This window comes from Castanea sativa, chromosome 4 (assembly GCF_040712315.1).
Source record: "Castanea sativa cultivar Marrone di Chiusa Pesio chromosome 4, ASM4071231v1".
Lineage (NCBI taxonomy): Eukaryota > Viridiplantae > Streptophyta > Magnoliopsida > Fagales > Fagaceae > Castanea > Castanea sativa.
In genome coordinates, this window is record NC_134016.1 from 51,672,746 (window position 1) to 51,698,789 (window position 26,044).

General features: G+C 33.7%; 2 protein-coding genes across 8 annotated transcripts; one reads left to right on the plus strand and one right to left on the minus strand.

Moving 5' to 3' along the window:
• Window positions 1-8,784: 8,784 nt before the first annotated feature.
• LOC142630809 (uncharacterized) lies at window positions 8,785-18,214 on the minus strand. 3 transcript variants are annotated; one of them, XM_075804857.1, is made up of 12 exons: window positions 17,764-18,214; window positions 16,687-16,788; window positions 16,331-16,555; window positions 13,943-14,025; window positions 13,748-13,848; window positions 12,742-12,865; window positions 12,494-12,648; window positions 11,561-11,697; window positions 11,305-11,475; window positions 10,898-11,122; window positions 9,579-9,812; window positions 8,785-9,260 (listed from the first exon to the last, which is right to left on the minus strand). In XM_075804857.1, the coding sequence occupies exons 1-12, from the start codon at window positions 17,890-17,892 to the stop codon at window positions 9,123-9,125; spliced, it is 1,824 nt and encodes a 607-aa protein (XP_075660972.1). In that variant the 5' UTR covers window positions 17,893-18,214; the 3' UTR covers window positions 8,785-9,122. The 3 variants fall into 3 exon arrangements, with proteins under 3 accessions (XP_075660972.1, XP_075660974.1, XP_075660973.1); XM_075804859.1 differs by having other exon boundaries at window positions 16,687-16,783; window positions 17,764-17,903; XM_075804858.1 differs by lacking the exon at window positions 17,764-18,214 and adding an exon at window positions 16,879-17,243 and having other exon boundaries at window positions 16,687-16,783.
• On the plus strand, window positions 18,190-24,622 carry LOC142630810 (inositol polyphosphate multikinase beta). 5 transcript variants are annotated; one of them, XM_075804863.1, is made up of 2 exons: window positions 18,190-18,711; window positions 23,419-24,622. In XM_075804863.1, exon 2 carries the CDS (start codon window positions 23,447-23,449, stop codon window positions 24,356-24,358), a length of 912 nt encoding a protein of 303 aa, XP_075660978.1. In that variant the 5' UTR covers window positions 18,190-18,711; window positions 23,419-23,446; the 3' UTR covers window positions 24,359-24,622. The 5 variants fall into 5 exon arrangements, with proteins under 5 accessions (XP_075660978.1, XP_075660975.1, XP_075660976.1 ...); XM_075804860.1 differs by having other exon boundaries at window positions 18,194-18,711; window positions 23,412-24,622; XM_075804861.1 differs by lacking the exon at window positions 18,190-18,711 and adding an exon at window positions 18,955-19,267 and having other exon boundaries at window positions 23,412-24,622.
• Window positions 24,623-26,044: the final 1,422 nt, after the last annotated feature.

Below are 26,044 nucleotides of genomic sequence, written 5' to 3' on the forward strand. Positions count from 1 at the left end.
TTCTCTTATATATGTGTGTGTTTCTCAAAAAGAAAAAAATGTTACCTGTTTTCACAATATAAAAAGCTGCTACAAAAGTTAATTGTTTTATTATTTCCTCATAAAATGTTGAATAAGGTTAGAGATACAAACTATTTTACAAAAAAATTTACAAATTGTTGATATAGTGAGTAATTAGTGATAAATAGAAAAATGATATTAATAGTGGGCCTAAATGAAAACCAATTAGAGGTTGGCTACATTAATATTTTGTAAAAATATTGTAAAATAGTTTGTAACTGTAGCATGTTAACTAAAGCTAGAGATACAAACTATTTTACAAAATTGTTTCTACAAATAATTCATAAATCAATACTTTTAAGACATCTATTGACATTTTCCTTACTTTATGTGACCGACGATGACCGATTACTTATTATTTTCAAGTAGCCAATTATTTTACAAGTACCTTATGCAGTATTAGATATTTTGCTTTATTTATTTTCAAAGCTTTTAAAAATAGAGTCTTGTTAATAGTATCTTTAGGTCATTTGTTAATATATCATTTTTAAAAAAAATTAATACCACTTTTCGAAAAACATAAAAAATTGTCAAAATAGTCCGTCTTTATTTCTTCACATAAAAAGTTTCTAAAAATTTTTCTTCATTAGTCATTGGTTTAGTTTTCCCTTAAAAATAAACAATAAAAGAAACTATATATATTTATAGAGAAAATTAGGATTTTTTTTACCTAACATATTATATTTAATTCTTAATTCTCTATATGCTGTATGTGTTTGAATTCGTTTTTTTATTTTTATTTTTATTTTTTCAAGCTTATTTTGCTAGTACAACTCTTTAAAAACATCAATTTTTATTTAATGTACAAAAATAATTTAGTCTATAAGTTATTTTAACTTCTTTTTTTGGCTGAGAATAAGTTATTTTAACTTTATTTTTATGCTTCCCGTGTAATATGTATACACGTTTTCATTTAGCCCAAAAGTTCTTTTAACCTTATTTTATGTTTCCCGCATAATATGGATTATACACGTTTTCATTTCTTACCCATTGCACTAAAATTACAAGAGAAACAAATCGTAAAGGTTTTGCCTTCTATGCTTTTAATCAGAGGTATAGTTTTACTATGACTACACATTTTGCCACAATTTGATAAAATAGTCGACGGTGACTAATTAACATATTATCAATCACTTTTACACGAAGTCATAATTTTTTTCCAATAATATCTCTTTTGAGCTGTGTTAAAAATTGTGAAATAAAAGCTGTATCATTAAATTTTCACATAAAATATATAGTGATGGTCCATATAAAATCAAAGTTACACTAATCACACTCCACCATCTAAGGTATTATGAAGTTTGTCGTGTCTCACCCCAAGAACAAACAAATATTGTCTTGCTCTAAAATTGCTATGATCATAGTCACAGCTAAGTTATATTTATCGACATTTTAGTTCTATGGCAACACATTGTATAATAACAGAGTTGATGCCTCTTTGTCCGTGAACCCATTTAACATTTATGATACCACGACATTTTTATTGTTGGATCCGGCTTGTGTCTAGTGGATAGTGTCATTGGACACGTTAGGATATAGACACGTGTCCAGTGGCCAGTGACATTGGACATGTGTCCGTATCCTAACATGTCTGTATCCACATCGCAACGTGTCCAATGGCACTGACCACTAGACACAAGCTCCACCCTTTATTGTTAATGGATGTTTAATTGGAATCCTAAATTTAAACCAACAAGATAAGATAAGTCTTATAATTTAATGTACTTTCAGTTACGTGATCCTCCCCCCTTAACCAAAAAAAAAAAAAAAATCATACTTTCATTTAAGTAAAAAATATTAGAAAAAGTTGTATTTTTAATCTAGATAAAGTGATACATTAAACAAATACATGTAAAAAGTGGGGGGGGGGGGGGGGGAAGCCAAATCAAACAAGAGAAGATAAGTTGTGTGATTTAACGTAATTTTATTTGAGTGATACTCCCCCCCTCAACAAATAAATAGATAAATAAATAAATCTCACTTTCATTTAAGTAATAAATATTAGAAAATTTTGTATTTTTAATATAGATAAAGTGATACATTAAACAAATACATGTAAAAAATGGGGGGAAGAGGGGAAAGGAGAATGATTATCCTCCACCTTATTTGAACATTTTTAAATTTAAGAGGAGGAGAATAATTAGCATTTTCATAGTTTGTAATTTTGTTAATATGGTAAGGGTAAATTTGGTAATTTATTTGGTTAAGCATTTCTATGCTCTACTCTTCCTCCAAATCTCTCAAATTTGGAGAATTAAAAATAAGGAATTAGAAGTAGTTAGAACCCTTCCAAACCCCTCCAAATCCCTCCCCCTCCTCCCTTAAAAAACGTCCAAATAAGGTAATTTAACTTACTCTCTCTCTCTCTCTCTACTTTACTCCCCTCTACTCCCCTTCCATCCAAACAAGCTATAAATATTAAGTGAAATAATAAAATGTTGGCAAAAGCACAATATGCACCTAATAATTGGTCAATTATCATTTTAGCCTACTAATTTTTTTTTTCATTTTAGTTTGTTAACTTTGACAATGCTATCATCTTTTCTTTTCTTTTTCTTTTTTTAATAAAAATAATGCTATCATTTTAGTCCTTTAACTCTCTTAAAATGACGACATTTCTAGAGTCATTTTCTAATATTACAAATGAAGTCATTTTAAGAGAGTTAACGTCTTTCAAATGGCAATAGACAAAATGACTTAAAATGATAGAACTGTCAAAAATTTTTTTTTTTTTTGAGCACATGGCATTGTCAAAGTTAACTTAATATGCGTTTGGATACCGCTCATTTTGCTGGAAAAAAAAAAATCCAGTTACTGTTCATGAATGAAAATACTATGCATTTGTCTTGATGCACTTTTCATGTCCCATGAACAATGCACCAAGCGTTGGAATAATAAATAAAAAGCCAAAAAAGCATCTGCGTGAAAATGCAGATGCAATCGAAACAAAGCTTTACTATGATAAAATTTAAAGTTACAAACCACTGATATTCCTAAACTTAAGCCGAAATTCAAACTTCCTTTACAAAAGACAATAAATATTTGTATTTTTTCATATTCATTCCTTATTTCTTGATTTTTCTCTTATTTAAGGTCATTTCAAATGACACTTGATGGAGAATTATTTCTTCTTCTTCTTTTTCAAGAGTGGAGAATTATTTCCTTGAATCTTACTATTGTGGTAAATGGCATGTAATTGTTGGCATTGGCACATTGGTTCATGTTTTTATTGGCTCTTTACATGGAGATCATGGTTACTAATTGGCATTCGATAAGACATATGGTTAGTTGAAACTAGAGGTGGCAATTCATGTTAGCGTGTCGGATTCGTGTCGTGTCGACTAATAAGCATTTGATTATATGGGTCAACACTAACTAGACATGTTTATTAAACGGGTCAAAATTCCTCAACCCTAACGCGACCCATTTATTAAATGGGTCAATTGTGTCAACCTGTTTATTAGATTTAATAATAATAATAAAAAAATCAACAACAACAAATTTTAATATGAACCAAATTGATATAAATTATGAAAAACCAAACATAAAAATATTTTTAATATAAAATTCAAAACGAACGAGTAACTGCGTCACAAATAATTATTCAAAACTAAAGCATATCTCAATATTACAAAATAATCAATCATAATATGTCAAAGAAAATAAGCCACAACAACTAATAAGTTTATATACCTAGGGTTTTAAGGGTATATTGGTAAAATGTCATTTAATTAAACGGGTCAAATAGGTCAAACGAGTTCTATATGATGGACACTAACCCAACCTGTTTATTATACATGTCAATCATGTCAACCCGAATATGACATGAACCTATTAAGTCTCAACCCATAACCTGCTAATTTTGTGTCGTGTTATGTCGGATTCGTGGATCATGTCCAATTTTTCCACCCCTAGTTGAAACGACATCGTATTGTTGTGTCAAGTAGGTGACATTTTGCCTGGCCAAGTAGATTATTATTATTTTGACTCCGTTTGCTTCAAAGTAAAATATTTTCAAATGTAAAATATTTTACAAGTAAAAGATTTTACAATAAAATATTTTCAGTAAAACATTTTCAGGTGTTTGGATTAACATAAACAATTGAAAATGAAAGCAAAAATTAGCCACCACCAACCACCACTAGATGTAAGCACAATCCACTACCAACTGTACTAAATCTAGATTGGGAAGAAGACAAAAAAAAAAAAAAAAAAGAAGAAGAAGAAGCCATCGCTACTGTTTCCACCAAAATCCAACATTGAAAGCCTGAAACACAACCATCCACATCACCGCAATAGCCACCCCCCATAGCACTACAACAACAAGACGAAAAAAAAATCCAAGATCAATGATTAACGAAAACCCACCCTAATCAGCTACCACCCACAACACTGCAACAATGAGAAGAATAAAAATCCAAGATCAATTAATAATGAAAACCCACGCCAATCAGCCACCATCAACATCGGAACCCACCCCCTATGCACCACCATTGAACTGACGAACCATCCATCACTCAGCCACCAAAACCCAAAACTAAACCCACCTACCAAACTCAAACCCAAACCCACCATCGTTGACCCACCAATCCAGATCTGAGAGATGCAGCCCGAAAGAAATTAGGAACACGATGAAGAGTGCAGAGGGAACAGAGAGATACAACAACCCTGATCAACGATCTGCACTGCACTTACTACGGGAACCTCTATGCTGGAGACATCGACGTCAAATGCCTCAGTGCTTATCAATAGGAGTCACAGTGGACTGCCAAAGTAAAAAGAAGAGAGAGCAAGGATAATTGAGAAGGCCAGAAGGGAGAGTAGTTGTGAGAGAGGGAGAGATAGCATGAGAGGGACTAAGGTCAAAGGTAGTGAAAGTATCGGATAAAGCATTGGGTAAAAGCAAGGAGAGCACTTTCCAAAAAAGAAAAAAAAAATGAGGAGAGCAAATGTAAAATATTTTACCAAAATTTTAAGTATAAAATCTTTTACAAAAATTTGCCTAGCCTGATTTAGTTGACTGAAAATATTTTACTTTTGACTAAATATATTTACTGTAAAACAAACACCGTAAAATGGGAAACTATTTTTAGAATGTAAATGTGGTAGTAATTTTTGTAGTCATGTGGTGTAACAAAAAGTGATCAATAAAAAGTCAAACGTTTCGACTATTAGTTATTACTAGTCGCTAACCCGTACGATGCACTAGATAGTTAAATAAAAATTAAAGGTATTTGTGAGGTGCCGAAGACTCGAAAACCCGAGGATCCAAAGAGCCGAAGACCATGAGACATACTGAAAGGTCTAATAAGTAGAGGAGAATAAAGAAATATGCCCGAGGATGAAGTGGGATGGTCGGGTAAAGGAAGAAAGAGAAATTGATGATGTATGGGACATATTGCAAATATCCGGGTGGGGCTGAAATAACTTTGAGCATTGCATTAAATGTCCTGTACCAACCGTTCTGGTTGAATTAAATAGGGAATACTAGCTTTGTTCGCTGCATTAATGTAGACATGACCTGAACAGTACAGAGCACAGAGCTAGAACTTTTCTCCATTACCGACGGACAGGTGTCAGGGAAAGGGATTGAGTAGATGGAGAGGTGTAGGGCTGAGATGATAAGGGCAAAGGGTATAAATAAGAGAGGAGAGACACAGAAGGGGGGGACTTTTGTTGTTGTTACCCTCTCTACAAATTCATTGTATTCGGATCTCTAGTCATAAAATGTATTGTGGCAGTCTATGTGTTGGATGATTTTTGGTCCTTACAATATTTATTTTGCTTAAAAGTTTATGACTTAATTTTAAAAAATGTATAACTTGAAAATGAATGAAAATAAGTAATTTTTTTTTCAATGTTTAGAAAAATTCTTTTTCTCTCGTATCATTGGTTCCACATAACACATTCCGGTGTGGGCCATTCTATGGTGATGACTTCACATAATACTCAACTGCAATTAAATCTACTATCCATCACCAATCTAATCTATGTTATCTTGATAGTAGATGTACAAATTGCATTCTCATATCCTTAAAGCTTGCCACATTATTATTATTATTATTATTTATATATAATATAAAACCAAAATTTTTGACTTTTTGAGAGACTTACGTTAGAATTAGGATATAAAAATAATTATAATTTTTTTAATTAGACCTCACATTAGAATTTTTTTTTTAATTTTTAAAATGACTCACTTTAGGTTTCAAAAAAAAAAAAAAACAAAAAAAAACAAAACAAAGAAACTCATATAAAAAAAAACTTTAAGATTAAGGAAAAAAGAGAGAGAGAGAGACTCTTGTTAGAATTCTTTCACTATTTAGTTTAAAAAGGCCACACATTAGAATTTTTATTTTTTTAAAAAGGACTCACTTTAGGTTTCAAAAAAAAAAAAAGGACTTACATAAAAACAAAAAAAACTTTAGGATTAAGGAAAAAAGAGAGAAAGACTCTTGTTAGGACTTCTGTTAGAATTTTATAAATGAAAATGATGATATAGAAAATTGTAGGAATTTTAGAGGTTTCGGTTTTATATATATATATATATATATATATATATATATATATATATATATATATATATATATATATATAAGATGGGTTCAAGTTTCTTCAAAGTTACACATTTTTTAAACCATTGGATTTAAGTAGATCCAATGGTCAAAAAAATACACTCATTAATGCTGATATTTTGATAAGGATCTCATTTATTATCCTTATTTACAATATTTTATACTTATCTCTAATCCCAAAAATAGGTATTTTTCTCTCTGCTCTCTCTTTCTCATCAACTACACGTTTCTCTCTCCTCCATTGCTCTTCCACCTCCATTTTCATAAGGTTCCACCTTCACAGTCACATAGAATTTGATACAAAAAATCTATGGCTGTGGAGGTGGAACCTTATGAAAATCACATGTTTTATGTTGGACTGATACTACTAAAGCCCGTGTTTAGGTTGGACTAAAATCTATGGTTAAAGCCGTTAATTTGATAAATGGACCTTAAAAACATTAGCTTTAAATTCCTTGGTATGCTCTTACGTTAAGATGCTTTGATTCAAAGACAAATCAAAGCAATTGTTTGATATTATTATTTCTTTCTTCATAAGTGCCATGGGGCATTGCAAATGCATAATCTATGCTATCAATTATTCAACTATGTATTGTTTTTTTCCCTTCGTAATTTTTTTATACAACATGACAAACAATAGTTAGGAAATACTTCCATTTCTCTCTATTTGGTTGCTGTGAGAACCGAAGATGTACCTATGAATTTTGCATATAAGTCTTGAGTGGAGCACTTTTCTGTTACAATTCCCCCCCCCCCCCCCCCCAAAAAAAAAAAAAAAAACTTAATTGTACTCCTTCTTCCCTACAGTTTCTTGGTCATCATTTTCTTTCTTTTTTTCCATATATTGTAAATTTTGTGATGCTTGATACTTCGAAAATTTTCATGTTGGATGACTTTAGTCTGATTTGCCATGTTTGATGTGCGTAGCATGTTAATTGGCTTGAGATAACCCCAGATAACTCCATTTTCATAAGATTTTTTGTATCAAATTCTATGTGACTGTGAAAGTGGAACCTTATAAAAATGGAGGTGGAAGAGCAATGGAGGAGAGAGAAACGTGTAGTGGATGAAAAAGAGAGAGTAGAGAAAAAAATATACCTATTTTTGGAATTAGAGATATGTATGTAAATGTAATGTTATAAATAAGGATAATAAATGAGATTTTTATCAGAATATTAGCATTCATGAGTGCATATTTTTACCGTTGGATTTACTTAAATCTAATGGTTTAAAAAAGGTGTAACTTGAACCCATCTCTCTCTATATATATATGAGTTGGGTTCAAGTTACACCTGGTGTAACTCTAAGCAATATTACACCACCCAATAACTTATTATTGAATTAATATTTTAAAAATCTAACCGTTGAACTACATACTCTATATGTTCTTAACATGCATGCCAATTTTCATATCAATCAGATGCTATTTACCATTTGATCCATAAACTCATTTTTTATGCATTATTTTAAATTACAAAAAATTGAATTTTAACAATTGATTGATGACATGACTATTAATTCTTGATCATCTTGAAATTTTGCAATCATTAATAATATACAAAGATAATGTAATCTAACGGTGGATTTGTTAATATTCTCATCCAATTAAAAAATATTGAGTAGTATAATATTGCTTAGAGTTACACTAGGTGTACCTTGAACCTAACCCTATATATATATATATATATATATATATATATATATATATATATATATATATATATATATATATATATATATATATATCAAATTCAAATTATATTCAATATTTAAACCCTTAATTAAGATTCAGATTAAAATTTTATAAAAAAGTCTAGTATCACAAAAAGCAATGCAACTTTTCCCACAATCTGTACGCATTGTGAATGGTAGATAAAAAGCGATGACCTCATATAAATCCACGATTCCATCACTCCTAACTTGCCATGCAAGCGAGTTGTGGCAAAAATTGTACATTTCTTATGACACTAGACTTTATGAAATTTTATATTATTTAAATGGTAAAATAAATAGTTTCATATTAAAACACAATACTTTTCTTAATTTAGTTGAATTTTATTCTATATTTAAACTCTCAATAAATCTTGCCATATTATATTTTCTTAAAATGTTAGTATCAAATCATTTCATACATAAACGAAATTATAATGATTCTCCAAAAATAAAAATTACAATAAATGGCTATTAAAATGACCATACTTATCAAATTTCAAAATTAGCCACGAGACCTGGTAAATTCTGCGTTGTGAAAGATAAAAAAAACACTAAAAGCAGATAGTCATTGGGAATTCTGGGCATCTTCCTCTCTTTCATTGAATGATTCAGTGCCCATGATATATGCTTATAAAAATGTCAATGTTCAGTCCCAAAATAAACTTGATATTTCCCATTAAAAAAAAAAAAACTTGATCTACCATATCGATCATCAACGATGAAACTGTTGTCACAAGTCACAACAACATCATCAAAGGTAGCATTGGAGTGGCATCAGATATACAATAGTCTGGGAGGGGAGGTAACTGTTGGTGGATTTGGAATTGAGTCGTTTGGCCCAAGATTATTAATAGGTGGGCGTTGTTTGTGGTGATCAGTGACTGATTGGTAAGCCATTGCCAGTGCTAAAGCCTGCAACATAGGTAAAAAGATCAATCAGCTTGGTTCTAGGTCATTGTGCATAACAAATGGAAATCACCAGCTCATACTTTGACCAAACTTTAATACTTCTAGGAATTACTAGATGGCATGAGACGTCACTAAATTCATCTGATATCAACAATCTAATTGAACAATCCATTAATTGAGCAGGGCAAGAACGGTTCAAAAACCTCATGCAGCAAAGCATAGGTGAGGCCCTCCAGAATTATCAGATTTGGAACTTAATATATTGATTACTTGCAATCTGAATCAATTAATAAGGGAGAAAAAATTACAGGTTCTTCTTACAATGTGATCGTGATGAGGGGGTGCATATATGCCAGTGGTGATGGTGGTTCTCCGTGGGCTGCCACTAGAAGGTGGATTTGATATATTTTTAAATCCAGTTGGGACTACAATTACAGGCAGACCCACGAGATTTCCCATGCAAACTTTCTCCCAGTCAGTTGCATTGCCAATGAACGCATCAACAGTAAAAATTTCTCTTACTTCCTGGATTAACTTTCCCCGTGCTCTTTGTGCCTGTGGGCAAAAATTGAAAGCTTGATACTTAAACTTACAAAACAGCTCTAATAAGAACAATAAATCCATTCAATACACCATGATTATATACAATAACAACAACCAGGCTTTAGTCCCAAATTTTTTGGGGCTAACTATATATCTTTAACAGGTTAGTCAAGATTGGCCACATGTATTCTTTTTTGCCATTCTATTTTAATCAAAGTCATACTTTTTGTTATTTAACTGACATGACCTTTCTACTATTTCTACTAATGTTATATGAAGAACTAAAATAAACAATTATATAAAAAAAAACTTCTGTGGCGATCAGCACAAATTATTATTGGATTTGATAAACTCATGCCCAAGAGTGCCAATGCATTGCCATTCAACCTTAAATAAAAGCTTAAAACTTTTATGAACAACAAGCTACTCAATCCAAAGAGCGTCATCTTGTCAACCTTAGAAATCAAAGGTTAGAAGTTTTATGGTGAAGATGTGTTCTGGACATGTTTGTGACGACTCTGCAGGATGACACTGCAGACCTAGTAAATTTTGCCTAAATCAGCTGCAGTAGTTTCTCCTACACAGATTTGGGTACTCAAATATGAACACTGTCTTCTGCCATCAGACTATATAAACCCTCTGTGCCTACTGGTAGATTAGTTGCTCAGAATCTGGGGTCTACTTACAACAAATTCTGCTATCAATTTTTTATAAGAATACTTTTATCAACAAGGGAATAACTGAAAACAGAGGGAAACTCAAGGTTCCTGATTGACAGATGATGGATGTAATGTGGTTTATTTATGTTGGATATTGAGGCTACCTAAAGACCACAAATCCCCTCACCAATTACAAAGACCTCATGTAAAAGCTACTCAGTCTAATCTGCTAGAGAACTAAAATCTATTGTTGAACTACTTAACCCAAAAACTTTAGAAAACAAAGCTCATTTGAAGATTATGCCATAAGGTTTATGTCATACTTTTGTTCTATTTCTATAGTAAACGATATATAACAAAATTTTTTTTGTAAAATAATTAGTCAACCACATTAAGACTGAAAGCTCCTATCACTCTAAATGGTAATCAGATGAAAACCTGAACATAGTCTACTGCTGGAATCATGCGTGCACGACGTAGTTCAATGGGCCATTGATCTTGAGCTTCATAATCATCATCCTGCCCTGAGCGTTGCCACTTATCAAAGTGAGACAACATATCAACATCCATTGTAAAATTCAGGATACCTTGAACAGAGTCAACTGTGTAATTCAGTTTGAATGGGATCACATTAACACCCTTGGATGCAAGAACTTGAACAACCTGAAATTGCCATCCAAAGAAAGTTTAGGAATAACTTGAAGGTTGCCATCCAAAGAAAGTATAGGAATATCTTGAAGGGTTTAAATGAGAGAAAAGAAGAAGAAGCAATGGCATCCATCAAGAGTGGTCACTATCATCTTATGTGGAGCTTCAACTTTAGGAAAACAAAATGGACTACCAACCTCCATCTCGGCATCATCAAGATAACCAACAGTAAGTTTGGTGATGTCAACCAAGAATGGATCATCAAGGGGACTGTCTCTTGATGAGAGATCACCTGGATCCCTTCCTCGAATAGTATCTAGAATAACAGTGCAATCTGTGGCGCTTCTACAGAATGGGCCAAGCTTATCCTGGTAAACAGATGATATGTAAATTCAACTACTAACTGCACCCCTGTTAACTAAAAGGCATGCAAAAAGAAAATTGATGTAGTACCAAGCTTTCAGATATGCTCATTACACCAGTTCTACCGACAGTACCAAATGTTGGCCTTAATGCTGTCACACCACAACGAGCAGCCGGATATGTGATTGAGCCAGCCGTTTCCGAACCAATTGCAAATGGAACCATACCTGAGATGATATAAATAATATTTCAGTTGAAGCAAAGCACTTTTTTTTTTTTTTTTTAATTATTATAAAAAATTCTTCAGATAAATCTGTGACAAGTTCAACTGCTGGTTATAAGGAAGAAACTGTGATATGAAGTGCAGCAAGTTTCCAACCTCAACACATGCATGCATACAAACTACTCAGGGAAAGTAAAATTTTTTACCCATGTAACAAACTATAGTTTCAAAAGTAATAAATTAAAGTTTGAGGTTTAAAAAAGTAAAAGTAACAAATTACACACTATAGTTTCAAAAGTTAAACCTTAACTCACTTAAGTGAACCAACATTGACTTTGGAGTTTGATATATGATGAGGGTTTAATTTGTTACTTATTGTGTTAGATTAAAATCACAATTTCTTAAAAGTTTAAGCTTTTGACATTTGTAATTTTATACTGATAGAAAAGCACCTTACCTTCCATTTAAAAGATTACTACGTGTTGGCCACACTTAATAAGGGCCATTTAGAGCCAAACATGAATTGGGAGTGTTAGATTAAATGATTAAATTTATCATTTTCTAATAGCTTAAGCTTTAGGACAATCAATATGTCATATCGAGACACCGTGGTTTAATTTGTTACTTTTGAAAATAATATGGTTTAATTTGTTACACCCTTAAATTATAGGGTTTAAAATTTAATTTTTCCCAACTACTTACAACAATGAAAAGCACACTGGAGAGCTGTTAAGCCAAGCAGACCCCAAAACAGATGAAAAGGACTAAAAAGTTTTAACAAATCAAAATTTAAACTATACCAGCTGATGTGCATGCAGCAGGCCCAGCTGATGAACCTGTTGTAAATTCCTCAATGTTCCATGGGTTCCTTGTCCTACCGCCATACCAGATGTCATCATATGCTAGAGATCCAGCAACAAGCTTTGCAACAAGAACTGCCCCTGCAGCCTTCAACCTATATTAAACGGAGTCATAGCTCCGCACGCAAAATAAAACTTAAAATATACTTTCTAGTTGAAGATTTCACATTTTAAAACATGCTCAATACCTCTTGTATACCCAAGCTTCAATGTCAATAACTTGATCTTTAAAAGTTTTTGAACCCCAAGTTGTTTTGTAATGGGGTACTGAAATTATATCCTTCAACCCATAAGGGATTCCATGGAGAGGACCTAAAGCACAAGAAAGCGTAACCAAAATTAAATGGAGACATACCAAAAAAAAGAAAAAAAAAAAAGAAAAGAAAAAGAAATTGGCATTTTCAAAATGAAGGTGATGTTCCATAAAAATGGAGCCTTCTTTAAAATATAATGAGTTGTTCCAGTAGGTTGCTGCTACTTTGCTGCATCCCCCTCCCCATACATACAAGATACTTACCCTAAATTATTTATTTTACTTCAAGAAAGGATTGAGGAGTAAAAAACATCAAGTATATATATATACTTTGCTGCACTCATTGGTTTCGATTCCATGCACTTACCATCAATCGTTTCCTCTTTTTTTTTTTGGTTTCTTCTTCTGGGAAGTGGGGATGAGGGGGGGGGGGGATGCTGTTTGAGGTAGAGCTCATTGGCACACACTGGACCTAAATTATTAAAAAGGATATTGCATACATTTAGCAGATAAACGTACAGGTGTGTAGTTACATGATCTGTGTCTGTTTGGCAAGAGCTTTTTCTTTTAGCTTTTTAGTTATACTATTAACCAACTTTTAGCAAATAAGCAAAAAGCTACATCCAAATGCACATGTTATCCAGTTCAAGCTGGCTTGAATTATGGGGACTTTTGCTAAGATAATGAAGGAACCAGTATCTACAATTTAGCAGTACAGTGGTAGAACATCAAACCAATAGCCGATAGGTGACCTTTCACTCTATCAACAAAAAAATCCCAGATCATTTGGCTGGCATGCTCTAAGAATATAAGGGAGAATTTACATGCCATTAAGGTAAACAGCACATCCCTGACCCTTACCACCCAACAAGCAACCTAAGAAATTGTTATATCATTCTATTAGGGTGATGGTACATTGCAATAATTGAAAAGATGTATACCCAGATACACCCCTTGGGCAAGCAACTCATCAGCATGTTTTGCTTGCTTGTATGCTAGTTCTTCAGTATAAGAGACCACAGCTTCAAGAACATGATTGTACCTAGTGTATTTTCACAATGTCTTATTAGAAAGAGATCTTAAATATTACAATATGAAAATAAAGAAACCAGGGGTGTTTTTATGCTCACTACTACCTTTTCAACCTCTGCAAGAAAATGCAAGTAAGCTCCTCTGAAGTAATTTGTTTTGTCTTAATCAATTCCCCTAATTCAAGAACCTGAACAACAGGCAACAAAAAATTATAAATGAGACAAAAGCAGCATGGTAGAGCATATACATTTGCGTGGGGAGCAATCCAAAAATTTCAAAAACTTAAGGTCAGTCAAAATTTAGAAAAGTATGAGTGTTTATTCAATTGCACCAACTGGCATAGGAAATTGAATGGTTTGGCTAAGATTTGTACATTAACAGAGTTGATTACTTTACTTTTCATAATTTTTGGTAGATTAAAACTATTGCTTTTGGTGTGCCAAAATGGAATTGATTTCTTAGAATATCTTTCAGGATTTACAATTTAGCATTTTAGATAAAACCCCCTATTTACATCATCTAATTACATCTTGCTGCATTAATTTTTCATTTAAAAAAAGAAAAGAAAAAGAATGAGTAGCTCCATGTTGCAGGACAATCCTAAAAGAAACCAATTAACTACCATAATTATCAAATTCCATGTTGAAAGGGAAAAAGAGGACACAGGGTTTGACTGCCTATTTCATTTTTCTCTATTTTCTACAAATATTGTAAGACTTGTTTTTCATGTTTAAAACTAATTTATCTAGGTGATTTTTACTAAAATAAAAGATACAAAAACAGGGGAAAAAAAAAAAAAAAAAAAGAACCTCCTCTCTAAATTTCATTTTGAGCCCTAAAAATAATCCACAGGGTTTACCTTTGGTCACACAATCCCATTTTTAGATTTTGCTAGGTCATAGCCCAAAAGGGCTTATGATGGTCTCCAAGAAGCAACCTACAGTGGTTAATATATTTCTATTAGGACTGTGCTTATATGTGGAGTAAAAAAGTATATATATATATATATATATTTAGAGAGAGAGAGAGAGAGAGAGAGAGAGAGAGAGATGAGTTTAAGTTACACCTGGTGTAACTTGACAAGAGTTATGCCATTTGTAAACCGTAGATTTGTAATTGATCTAATAGTTAAAAAAATAGCATTAAATGCTAATTGATTTTACACCTCATTCACTTAATTAATAGCAATTCTGTTTCTCTCTCCTTATTTAATATTTAAAACCTTTTACATATATTCCTTTTTTTTTGCCAATGACTTTACAAATATATTATTTGTGTTTTGTTTCCAGTTTCAATTTGAAGGTATAGAGGACACGCAAGGAATCTAGGACTTGATTATTCTATGGTACCGTGCCATTGATAATCATATTGTGAGGTTTCCTCAACCTCCATGGGATGCAAATTTAATATCTTAAGACACTTAATACAGTAGAGAAACTTTCATTTTTTTGCTCATTTTAGGCAATGAAGTAGTTTAGTGCTGAATTATCTCTCTTCATTCAAGGCCAATCCTAGCCAACTAACACTTCCAGTTCAACGATATATTGTTCTATTACCTCATAATTACAATCTTATTCTTCCTTTAAATTTCTTCTTTGTAATAATGGTTTTTGAACTCTTTAAAACTTACTTGTTCAACTTTTTGACATGAGGCCAAAAATTATCAGTATTCATGTTCATAAGGACTTAGACTAAGGACGAGGATCCCAGGTATCATAGTGATATAGTTTGATGCAACTCTTCATTGGTAATCTAAGTACATAAGTGTTGTAGTAGTGCCACTGCCTTTTCCCACTGAGTCGTAGATTTTCAGCAAACTGTTTTTAATCAAAAGGAACTATGTACTTAATTTCCTCATTTGTTGTAATTACTTCTTCTTCTTTGTTTTCTCCATATATTTAAAACCTCGTTAAACAACACTTAGCCATTGATTTATTTTTAAGGAGACAGGAAATATATTCACAATTGATAAGACTATAAGAGTAAGACAGACTTAAAAGAAGAAAGAAAAAAAAAAAAAAAGAGTAGTACGAACTTAACAAAAAAAAAAGTATTGCAAATATATTTGTAAAGTCATTGGCAAAAAAATGAATATATGTAAAAGGTTTTAAATAATAAATAAGGAGAGAGAAACAAAATTTCTATTAACTAAGTGAATGAGGTGTAAGTCAAGTAGCATTTAATACTATTTTTTTAACCATTAGATCAAGTGCAAATTTACGGTCTATTTTTTTTTTTAAACCCATCTCATAGACATATATATATATATATATATATATATATATATATATATATATATAATGTGACAAAATACAATTGGATGGTGTAAGGGTCCTAAGGCATTTTATAGGGTGTCCTCATAGAATTTAAATCTATTTAGTATTGTTAAATCAAGACATTGGCTGAAGAAATGCATAAGATCATAAGATGAATTAAACTCATTAGGAAGCAGGGGAGACCTAGAGAGAGGAGCATGGTGGCAACAGACTTACACTCATGAAAGCAATATCTTCTTCATTTTTTGGTCTCTTAGTGCCAATGAGAGAAGGGTAATGAAATCTTTTGCCTATGCTTTGTGGTTGCTCCTTGCTCCACTCAGGATTGAACACCAAAACAGATGGATTATGCAGCCCTCCATTAACAGAAGCAACTAATTTCCGATTAGCTCTGATAATAGGGATATTGAGCTCTTTCACTCCCTTGACAATCTCCAGAATCTAAATTAGATTGAGACTTTAGATACTTGTTTGAGTTAAAGTTAAAATTACCATTACAACATGGATTATTTTGTAATTTACATATATAAAGCAACACCAAAACACCAGTATTACAAGTTATACAAATTCACCTTTTTATCGTTGAAGAAGTTGGCATCAAATAACTCAAATGCACATCTAAGGGATGCAACTTCATTAATCTTTTCCGGACACTCACCATTCTTCTTACTGTCCTGATCAAACAACACAAGATTAATCTATAAGAGAATGTGGTAGACAAGCAGCTGTACCTGTACTTTGCCTTACAGTTTAATAGGCGTTACCTGAATGTGAAACTATCCAAATGTACCTGAACTTTCTGATGGAACATTTTCCAGATTTTTTTTTTATAGGTTCTCACCTGTTTTATTTAAGTTAGGGTGCAAAAACAAATGGAGTTTAGCACCACAGTAAGTACTTAAAGCATTGGTGATTTCCAGGTCAGCATAGAGCGACATATTTTGGAAACTTATTAATGTGGTGAAATTTGAAGATTCAGGTGAACTCAATTCAACTAGCCTTAATAAAGCCTTCAGCACTATACACGTCAACAAGATATTTCAGTATATTATACCAAAAAAAAGTCAGTGTGGCCATGAACATATTTTAAGTCATTTCCGGGTCTTCATTTAGTGATATATCATATATTTCATTCGAATATGACGAAAAAATGTACGTCTAACATGTTCTCGTATATGTGTATATATATATATATTTTTTTTTAAAAAAAAAAAAAAAAAAAAAAAATTAATACCCATAACAGAGATATTTTGCTGAGGTATTCACAAACATGAACGCCAGATTTTAAGAAACAGGCTTATTGTACTAAAATTCTCTAGAACTATCAAAATCATGATCCTAATTGAAGATAAGGATGGGATAAATCTGAAAGTTGAGGTGGTGCAAGAATAGATGGATCAAGTTAGTTTGTTGATGAAATAATATATAGACGAATAATCAAAAGAGCTAAAATTAATATTGGACTGAAATACTAATATATCATCAATGAATAAAAAGGAAAAAGAGCAACGTTGACTTTTGGCATATGTCGGAAATGCAAATTAAATTGAAGTTGAAGAATGACACAAATTAGAGCAAGACATAGACCAAGAGCAATTACGCCCATTGAACAAAAAAGAAAAAAAATTAAGGAAAAAGAGAGATCATACCACCGTATTGGGGGCTAATGTAACGCGAGGGGGATTAGTAGTGGAGTTGTGGGGCTGAGATGGAGATGGAATAACCGGAGTAATTGCACAGCAACAAAGTGCAATTACAATTAACAACCGCTTCATCATGATGATGGAGCTGCTACGTGTCAAGCAATCGGGTATTGGAGGAGGACACTTGTCTAGACTAGCAGCATGGATTCACATCCACATCCACGTCCACATCCACTCACAATTACAACTCAACAGTGGATTAGTGGCACCAGATGCATATGCAATAGGGCTCCCTTTGCTTTCTGCGTTTCTCTAGTCTGCTTTCTGCCTTCAGATCTATCTCTTCTCTGCTTGACTGCTGTGCCTGTGGCCCACAAGCCAAAGTGGACCAACATAAAAAACATAAAAAAAACAACAGTGTGTATAGTCAGCTTTTCCCACGTGACACATTTCATTTCACAAACAAATTCAAAATATCCTAGTGCACAAAAAACACCCCTTCCTTCCTTCCTTCCTTCCTTCGTGCCCTCCATTTCTCTGTTCTACACCACCACCACCACAAAAACCCACAACCCAGCATCAACCGACCCACAAAACCCACAACCCATGTGACCCACAGCCCACAACCTCCATGCCACCACTGCACCACCCAAAACCCAGCAGCAACCCACAAAATCTCAACCCACAACCACCCAAAATCAACCACAAAATCACACCAAGATGGGTTGAGAAATCGGTGGCATGGTGATAGGAAAAGATTTCGTCGGCATTAAGAAAGCAATAGAGACCGGCGGCAGCAGGTTTGGGTGGTTGATAAGCAGCTCGAGCGATCCTCGCCGTCCACCTCCAGACCTTCGTTGATCAACGGCAAGGATAAGTCCATGTTCATGCCTAAACCTCCACTCGATCACAGAGACTCTCTCCCCAACAACAACAACAACAATTGCTCCGATGGTATATAACACACACTTTTCTTTGAACCATTCTACAAAAAACGAAGATGAGGTTACAGAGATGTGGTTGTTCTTTGAGCCTCTGTTTTGTGCACGTTTTGTTTTCAGTTTTCGCTCCTAATTTTTTTTTTTTTTTTTTTTTTTTTTTCAGTAGCTTGTCCGGTGAGTTAACAGAGATGTGGCTCTGTTTTGTGCACGGACAGGTTCTCTTTTTCCTCCTAAAAGGTGTTTTTTGTTTTCCAGTAGCTTTTGTAACCCTCTGGTTTAAGTCTTTAACTATAGTTAAGTGTGAGTTTACATTTTAATTGAGGTGGCATCATTTTGACCCTTAATGATTTTTAAATAAATCCTGACCCTCAAATGGACACTCTCACTTCCTTCCTTCCTTCGTGCCCTCCCACTTCACTCACGTAGCTCAAAGTTAGAAAAATCTGAAAGCAAAAGGCCGCGAGTGGATCTGCAGATTACGGCGGCAAGCTTCAGGTTCAGAAATAGAAACGGAAATACAAAGTCTCTATTCTATTCTGTTCTATTTTATTTGAGACATTTTCAAATAGGTAACCTCCTTCTTCCACCATTCTCAAAATCTATCAACTTTTTATTTTGGTTGGTTGTTTCAAATAGCTCTAATTTCGTATGATTTATTCAATTACTTCATGCCTGCCTTGAATCGATGTGCTAATTTACATCCATGTTCGAAGATTGTTTTTCTTAAAATGGTAGTATAGGAATCTCTTCTTATTGATAAGATAAGCGTCTTTGTTTTCCATTTAAACTATATGATCTAGATCTAATTCTTCATTCACTGATTTAACTACGTCTGTATTTATCTATAAAATTTATGATTTGTCATCTATTGACTCATTAAAACACAAATTCAAAAGTAAAAGATATGATTTGGGTATGCAAGCCATCCATTCTCTAACTACATGCAATTGTTGCATCAGGACATGCATTGTTCAGCTCAATTCCCTTCAATGTAAATATATGATGTATGTTTGTTGACTTCCTTAGGTCTTTGCCTGAAAATTATATTCATAGTAGTATATCAGTGGACTGCATTTGTTATAAACCGCAGCTACGGCTATTTTGGGCTTTCTTATTGCAAAAATGTATACCTGTCTTGTTTGCAAGAAGAACCAGGGTCAATAATTCCTTTTTTTAGCCAACCATTATGGTATTGGGCTCACAGATTGTATTTCTCCAAAGGGGATGACTGCATAAATAAATAGTGGGTGAGATAGAAGTGTACAAACATGCTTTACATTATGAATAGCTATTAAAATTTTGTTTCATAGGAATTTGGATAGCATGAATACACCTGATGTTTTCTTTTGTTTTTGAACAATAATACACAGCTCATCTTCCTTTAGAGATTTTTGTTGATTTGGATTTGGAGTGATCTCATTATTAGGATATCCTTATATAGACATCTTATGAATATGAGAAATTTTCTCCTAGGTTAAGAAATGCTAGATATCACAACATCATTTCTGTTGGACCATGTACCAGTTTTATGCCAATCATGCATGAGCAGTCTTATCAACTAACCATAAAAAGGGGGTATAGTACTATAGTAGCTGTATTTTTATTAAAAAAAATAACGAGTAAAAGTTATTAGTTCAGAGTTCCTTAATGCAGAATTTGAGGTGAGAATGCATTCAGGGATTGTCTAAACATTTAATTGATGGTATCTTAAGAACAAATTATCTGCATTGATCAAAGTTGTTAAATTATGGTTTTTCACATAACATTTATGTTAGCTTTATTCTATGACAAAAAGTGTTGTAATTGCATTAATTTATTTCCTTGTATTTTGTGGGATTTATTGTAATGAGTTTAGTATTAAGTTGGTGAAGATTGATCAAGACAGTGAAGTTCGTGACTTGCTTGCGACTGTCTCGCAAGTGGACGATCTGCGAAAGGTTACATGAGAAGCACATGCTGGAAGCTGAAGAGTCAAGTGCTAGGCTGTATTTAGTGAGTTACTTCGCGGCTTGGCTAACTTGTGAGTGACCTGCGAAACTCTCTGCTTAGAGGATTTTAAGTGTGACTTTTATGCCCTTCACTCATACTATATATGTCCTCGTTACCCACAAAATTATAAGACGGCTATTCAAAAGAAAATTCTAAAAAAGTTTATACAACACACCCACTTTGCTAGAGAGAGCTACTCATCCTCAAAAGAGAAATCCTTGTAGTCTCTTCTTCTCCCCTCTTTTATTGTTATACCTTGAGAGGAGATTTGTACCAAAATACAACCCACATTTATTCAGAGTATAGAGAGTATTTTGGAGCTTGGGAAACATTTGGTATTTGCCAAAATTAGCCGGTGAGGCTTGGCGGTGCAATTGGGCAGTATTGCGGGACCCGGATAACTAGTGAAGATAAGACTCCAAGAAGTCCTTTGGTAGCTGGAGCTTAGAGGGTTCAAGTACTTTGGGTAGATTAGGTTTGAAGGTTTTTTTTGGTATCCTTTCTTTTGGATAAGTAATAAAGATTTATTGATATAAAAAATAGAGAGACACCCATGTACACAGGGAGTATATAGGGGTGTAACATATCAAATACAAAAATTACATAAATCAAGTAAACCCAAAATTGAAGAAAAAGGTTGGTTTCTCCACATTGAGAACTAGTCCAATAAGGTTTTGAAAAATAGAAGCTTGAGATCAGGCATAGAACGCACATTGTCTTCAAAACACCTACTATGTCTTTCCTTCCAAATACACCACATCAAGCAATGAGGAATAACCATCTATATATCTCCATTACGATGGCTACCAAATTGACCTTGCCAGCAAGTAAGAAGCTCAACAATAGACATTGGCATAACCCAACAAACTCCAAATAAACTAAAAACCATATCCCATAACTCCAGAGCAACCGGACAATGAAGGAATAGATGGTCAACAGTTTCACTATTACACTTGTCGCCATTGAGCATTCCTTTCTTGCCCAAACCTCCATAATCACTTCCCTAATAAAGCTACATTAAAGGTTCTCAAGTTCCTAATCCCCAAACCACTTGAAGAAAGTGGAGTATAAATCGTAGTCCAATTAACAAGATGAAATTTGGGATCATCCCCTAGGCCACCCCATAGAAAGTCCCATTGAAGTCTTGCAATTCGGTTGGCTACTGAAGCAGGAATAGGAAATAAAAAAAGAAAATAAGTAGGAAGATTTGAGAGAGTGCTTTTAATTAAAGTGACTCTACCTCTCTTGGATAAATATAATTTTTTTCAACCTACTAATTTTCTTTCCATCTTCTCCAGAATTGGATTTCAAATTGTCTTGTCCTTGAATTTTGCCCCCAAAGGAAGACCCAAATATTTCATTGGAAGAGACCCTTGCTTATAGCCTAAGACAGCCACCAAAAGTTCAATGTTATGAATTGCCCCCATAGCCACCAGTTTAGACTTACCCAAATTTACCTTCAGACTTGACATAGTCTCAAACCAAATGAGCACCATACAGAGAATCAACATTTGATCAATATTAGCATCACAAAAAATTAGAGTATCATTAGCGAAAAGGAGATGGGAAACTACCAAAGATCCTCCTACATAATCACCTAAACAAAAACTTAACAGACGGCCTTCATGGACAACCTTATCCAATATTCTACCAACGGCTTCCATAACCAACACAAATAACAAAGGGGACAAAGGATCGCCGTGCCGCAACCCCCTTGAACTCCCAAAAAACCTATGGGGAGAACCATTTATAAAGATAGAAAAACAAATGGTTGATAAAAAAAATGAAATCCATCGCCTCCACTTATCAGATTAGCCACAACGCTCAAGCAAGTGTGTAAGAAATCCTCAATTTACATGATTGGAGGCTTTCTCTATGTCCAATTTACATAACAACCCTGGCTGACCAGACTTCAATCTACTATCAAGACGTTCATTAGCAATAAGAACGGAATCAAGAATCTGCCTATTTAAAACAAAGGCATTCTAAGGATTATTTTGACTTGGAGGGTGTCTAGACATAACAACCCTATTTTTTGGTATTATTGTACTCCAACTTATTCACTAGTGGATCATTTCGACTTGGAGGGTCACAAAGAGGTTTTTCACCGAGTACTTCGGTTTCCTCTTTGATAACACATTGCTGTGTTATCTTGGGTTTGCTATTTTTTTACCCACTGCCTTTTCCATTTTAGCATTGTACTTATTTGTTCATCCATGCAATTGTTGAATGCTTCGAGTGATTAATTTGCTAATCATATATATTCCGCATCAAGTGTGTTTAGATTAAAATTAATCAAGCCATAATTAAGAATTGGGGGTCTAAACAAACAATAGTGTTTTACACTATTTGAGCTTTCAAAAGTTATGACTTCTTGAGAATCAGAATTTAAGAGTGCTTAATTCTAAAGATTAGTCCATTTCTTGTCTTGTATCCTTGAAGTTATTTTCCATAACTTGAAGATTTATTTTTCTTTGTGGAAAAAAGAATAAACAGATTGATCCATATATATTTTTCCTCTGACTTCCTTGGCGAGGGGTTTGGTGGACGCTTGGAAGGGTTTATGATTGTTGATATCTTGTTTCCATCAATGAAGTTCATTCTAAAATGGTGGTCACAATTTTATTGCTTGTTTTATATGGAGACCATTGCCGTTCTTTATTATGCAGTCTTCATATATTTTTTTTGTTCATAAAATGTTTAACTGTGGAATATCCATTCAAGTCTGTAGGAGGCACTTGTTTCTTATCCTCTGTAGCATGCTTAAGGTCCCAGATCATCAGGTTGCTGGCCACCGGGCCGGTGATGGAAAGCTCGGTCCTTTGATAGATGATTCAGGGAAATTCTACAAGCCTATTCAAAGTGATGGTCGTGGGTCCAAAGAAGTAGCCTTCTATACATCAGTCTCTTCCTACACTAATATTCCAAGTCACATCCGCAGATTCTTTCCTATTTTTCATGGCACTAAGCTTATAGAGGCATCCGACGGGTCGGGGCAGCAACCTCATCTTGTGTTGCAAAATGTCTTCTCCGGTTACCTCAATCCATCTATCATAGACATTAAGATAGGATCCAGAACATGGTACCCTCAAGCATCAGAGGAGTATATCCAAAAGTGCTTTATGAAAGACAGAGAAACATCAAGCCTTGCCCTGGGGTTTAGGATATCTGGGTTGCAGATTGAGAGCAAAGGATCAGCGTTTTGGAAGCCTGATAGGAAGCTTATCCGAAAATTTACTGCGGAGGAAGTTAGGTTAGTCCTGAGGCAGTTTGTTTCTTCTAACTCATCTGCAGATTCTGGTGTGGACCCTGATTGTACTTTCGTATCAACTGTTTATGGTGGTTCTGGTGGAATTTTGGCACAACTGCTGGAGCTCAAAGAATGGTTTGAGCATCAAACAATTTTACATTTCTATTCTTGTTCAGTTCTTATGGTGTATGGGAAGGAATCAGTAGTGAAAGAAGCGAGTTCTGGTGCTGAAGTTAAACTAGTTGATTTTGCACATGTTTTTGAAGGCAATGGTGTTATTGATCATAACTTCTTGGGTGGGCTCTGCTCTTTGATAAATTTTATCTCAGAGATTCTGACATGCTCAGATGTGCATACAGCCAAAGCTTCTCTGCAAGACCCTAAGAACTACTGTTATACCAATTGTGACACTCAGAATTGAACAGGATGTCTTGAATGTAGGCTTCCTCACCTCACTGATTGGCCTGTGGCTTACCCCAGGATGTTGAAATCTAAAGAACTGTTTAGGATTGTATTACTTTGTATTTTATTTTGAATTAAATTTTTATTGACATTGTTGAGGCCTTTTCAGCGTATGACTGCTCAAGCTGTTTCCTCAATGCTATTATTGCCCTTGTGGATTGTAAGATTATTTATCTTGACACGCATGACCATTGAATTTTGATTTGTGGTGCTTACTACATTATTACTTAATTTTATTAGTTATATTCCCACTATGTTGTTTGATATGTAGTATCTGATGACCTGTCCTTGCTTTTGGATAGTTAGGGCACTCACATTTGCATTTGGATAGTTAGAGAATAGAAAAATATGTAAAATTTACTTAGTTTTGCAAAAAAATGACTCATATTAGTAAGTGTATAATTGTGTAAATTTATAAGTTAGTTATAGTAATCGTGTAAATTCACATTATCACTATTTATTTTACATTTAGTTTTTTATTATTTCTTTATGTATCCCTATGACGAAGGAAGAATATGAATGGTAGTTGTTGTGTGCAAAGAAAGAAAAACAAATAAAGAAATTTGATATTTTAATGAAATGTAATGTAAAATAAATATTGTGATGTAGGCTGTTTTGAAAAGTAAGTATTTAAATAGAAAAAATAGGTTTTTAGGCAAAAATAAACAGAAATTTTTATGTGAGATGCAAATGGTCTTATAGTGGTGTGGGGTGGGCCATGGGAGTGTTTACTAGTCATATTTTAATGAAAAGATACGGTATGACTAGGAATATAAATATATTAATATATTTTAGCCATTATTACCCATACTACTAAGTGCCTGTTTGTGATGCACTTATAAGCCAGTCTATTGCTTATTCTTCTTACTATTTGCAAATTTCACGTGACTTAACTATTAATTTTTGGCTAACTCTACTCTCTTTCTCTTACCTTCTCCTCAATCCAAACTGGTCCTAACTAACAAGGGGAAAAATATGGTGTTTGGGCTGCTGCTGCGAGACTTGCAATCAATGGAAAACTGGAAAGCAGCTAATTTTTAGACCCTTTAAGCAGCGAATTTCCTGTGCATCTTCAAATTCTGAGGGCACAGAGCCATGGCCCAGACTCCAGAGGGAGCAGATGCCTGGCAATCATAGGATGCCATAATGTTGGACCCTTTTTTTAATGAATTTTCCTGCAATAATGAGATCCTCCCTTCTGCAAGTCTATAAAGAATATTGGATGCTGTTCATAAACAGGTTTTGCTTTGTGCACAGTTCTCATTGGTTCAAATGTTTCAAAAGTTCCCTACAATCCACAGAGTGCTGGACCTGTCCTGAGTAGCGTAGATTTTGGCTTATGGTTGGTTAAATTAATATGATTCTATAGCTTGCAGTAGCTAGAGGAAATCGAGGAAAGAAAAATAGGCCTTATTATTAAGGGATCTGATAGACATGTGATGGAAGAATTTTTAGTCCCACAAATCTTGTACCCTCAATATTGAACTCTTCTGTATCTCCAAAAAAGAATAAAAAAAAATTGAACTTTCTGGCAATCCCTTCAAGAACTCATATACATGACATGCCAAGGCTTAATTTTATTTATTTATTGTTAATATTATTATAAATTTTATAAAAATAAACTAATAGTAGTTGTATAATTGAG

What these genes read in the sequence shown, in the direction of transcription:
- LOC142630809 (XM_075804857.1), bottom strand. Translation starts at nt 17,892, where the DNA reads ATGATGAAGCGGTTGTTAATTGTAATTGCACTTTGTTGCTGTGCAATT. An exon ending in TTCTTGCAGAGGTTGAAAAG is followed by an intron (nt 13,849 to 13,942) that starts GTAGTAGTGAGC and finishes AAAATACACTAG; the next exon opens with GTACAATCATGTTCTTGAAG. An exon ending in TGAGCATATCTGAAAGCTTG is followed by an intron (nt 11,476 to 11,560) that starts GTACTACATCAA and finishes TCTGTTTACCAG; the next exon opens with GATAAGCTTGGCCCATTCTG.
- LOC142630810 (XM_075804860.1), top strand. Translation starts at nt 18,639, where the DNA reads ATGTTCATGCCTAAACCTCCACTCGATCACAGAGACTCTCTCCCCAAC. An exon ending in CAACAACAATTGCTCCGATG is followed by an intron (nt 18,712 to 23,411) that starts GTATATAACACA and finishes TATCCATTCAAG; the next exon opens with TCTGTAGGAGGCACTTGTTT.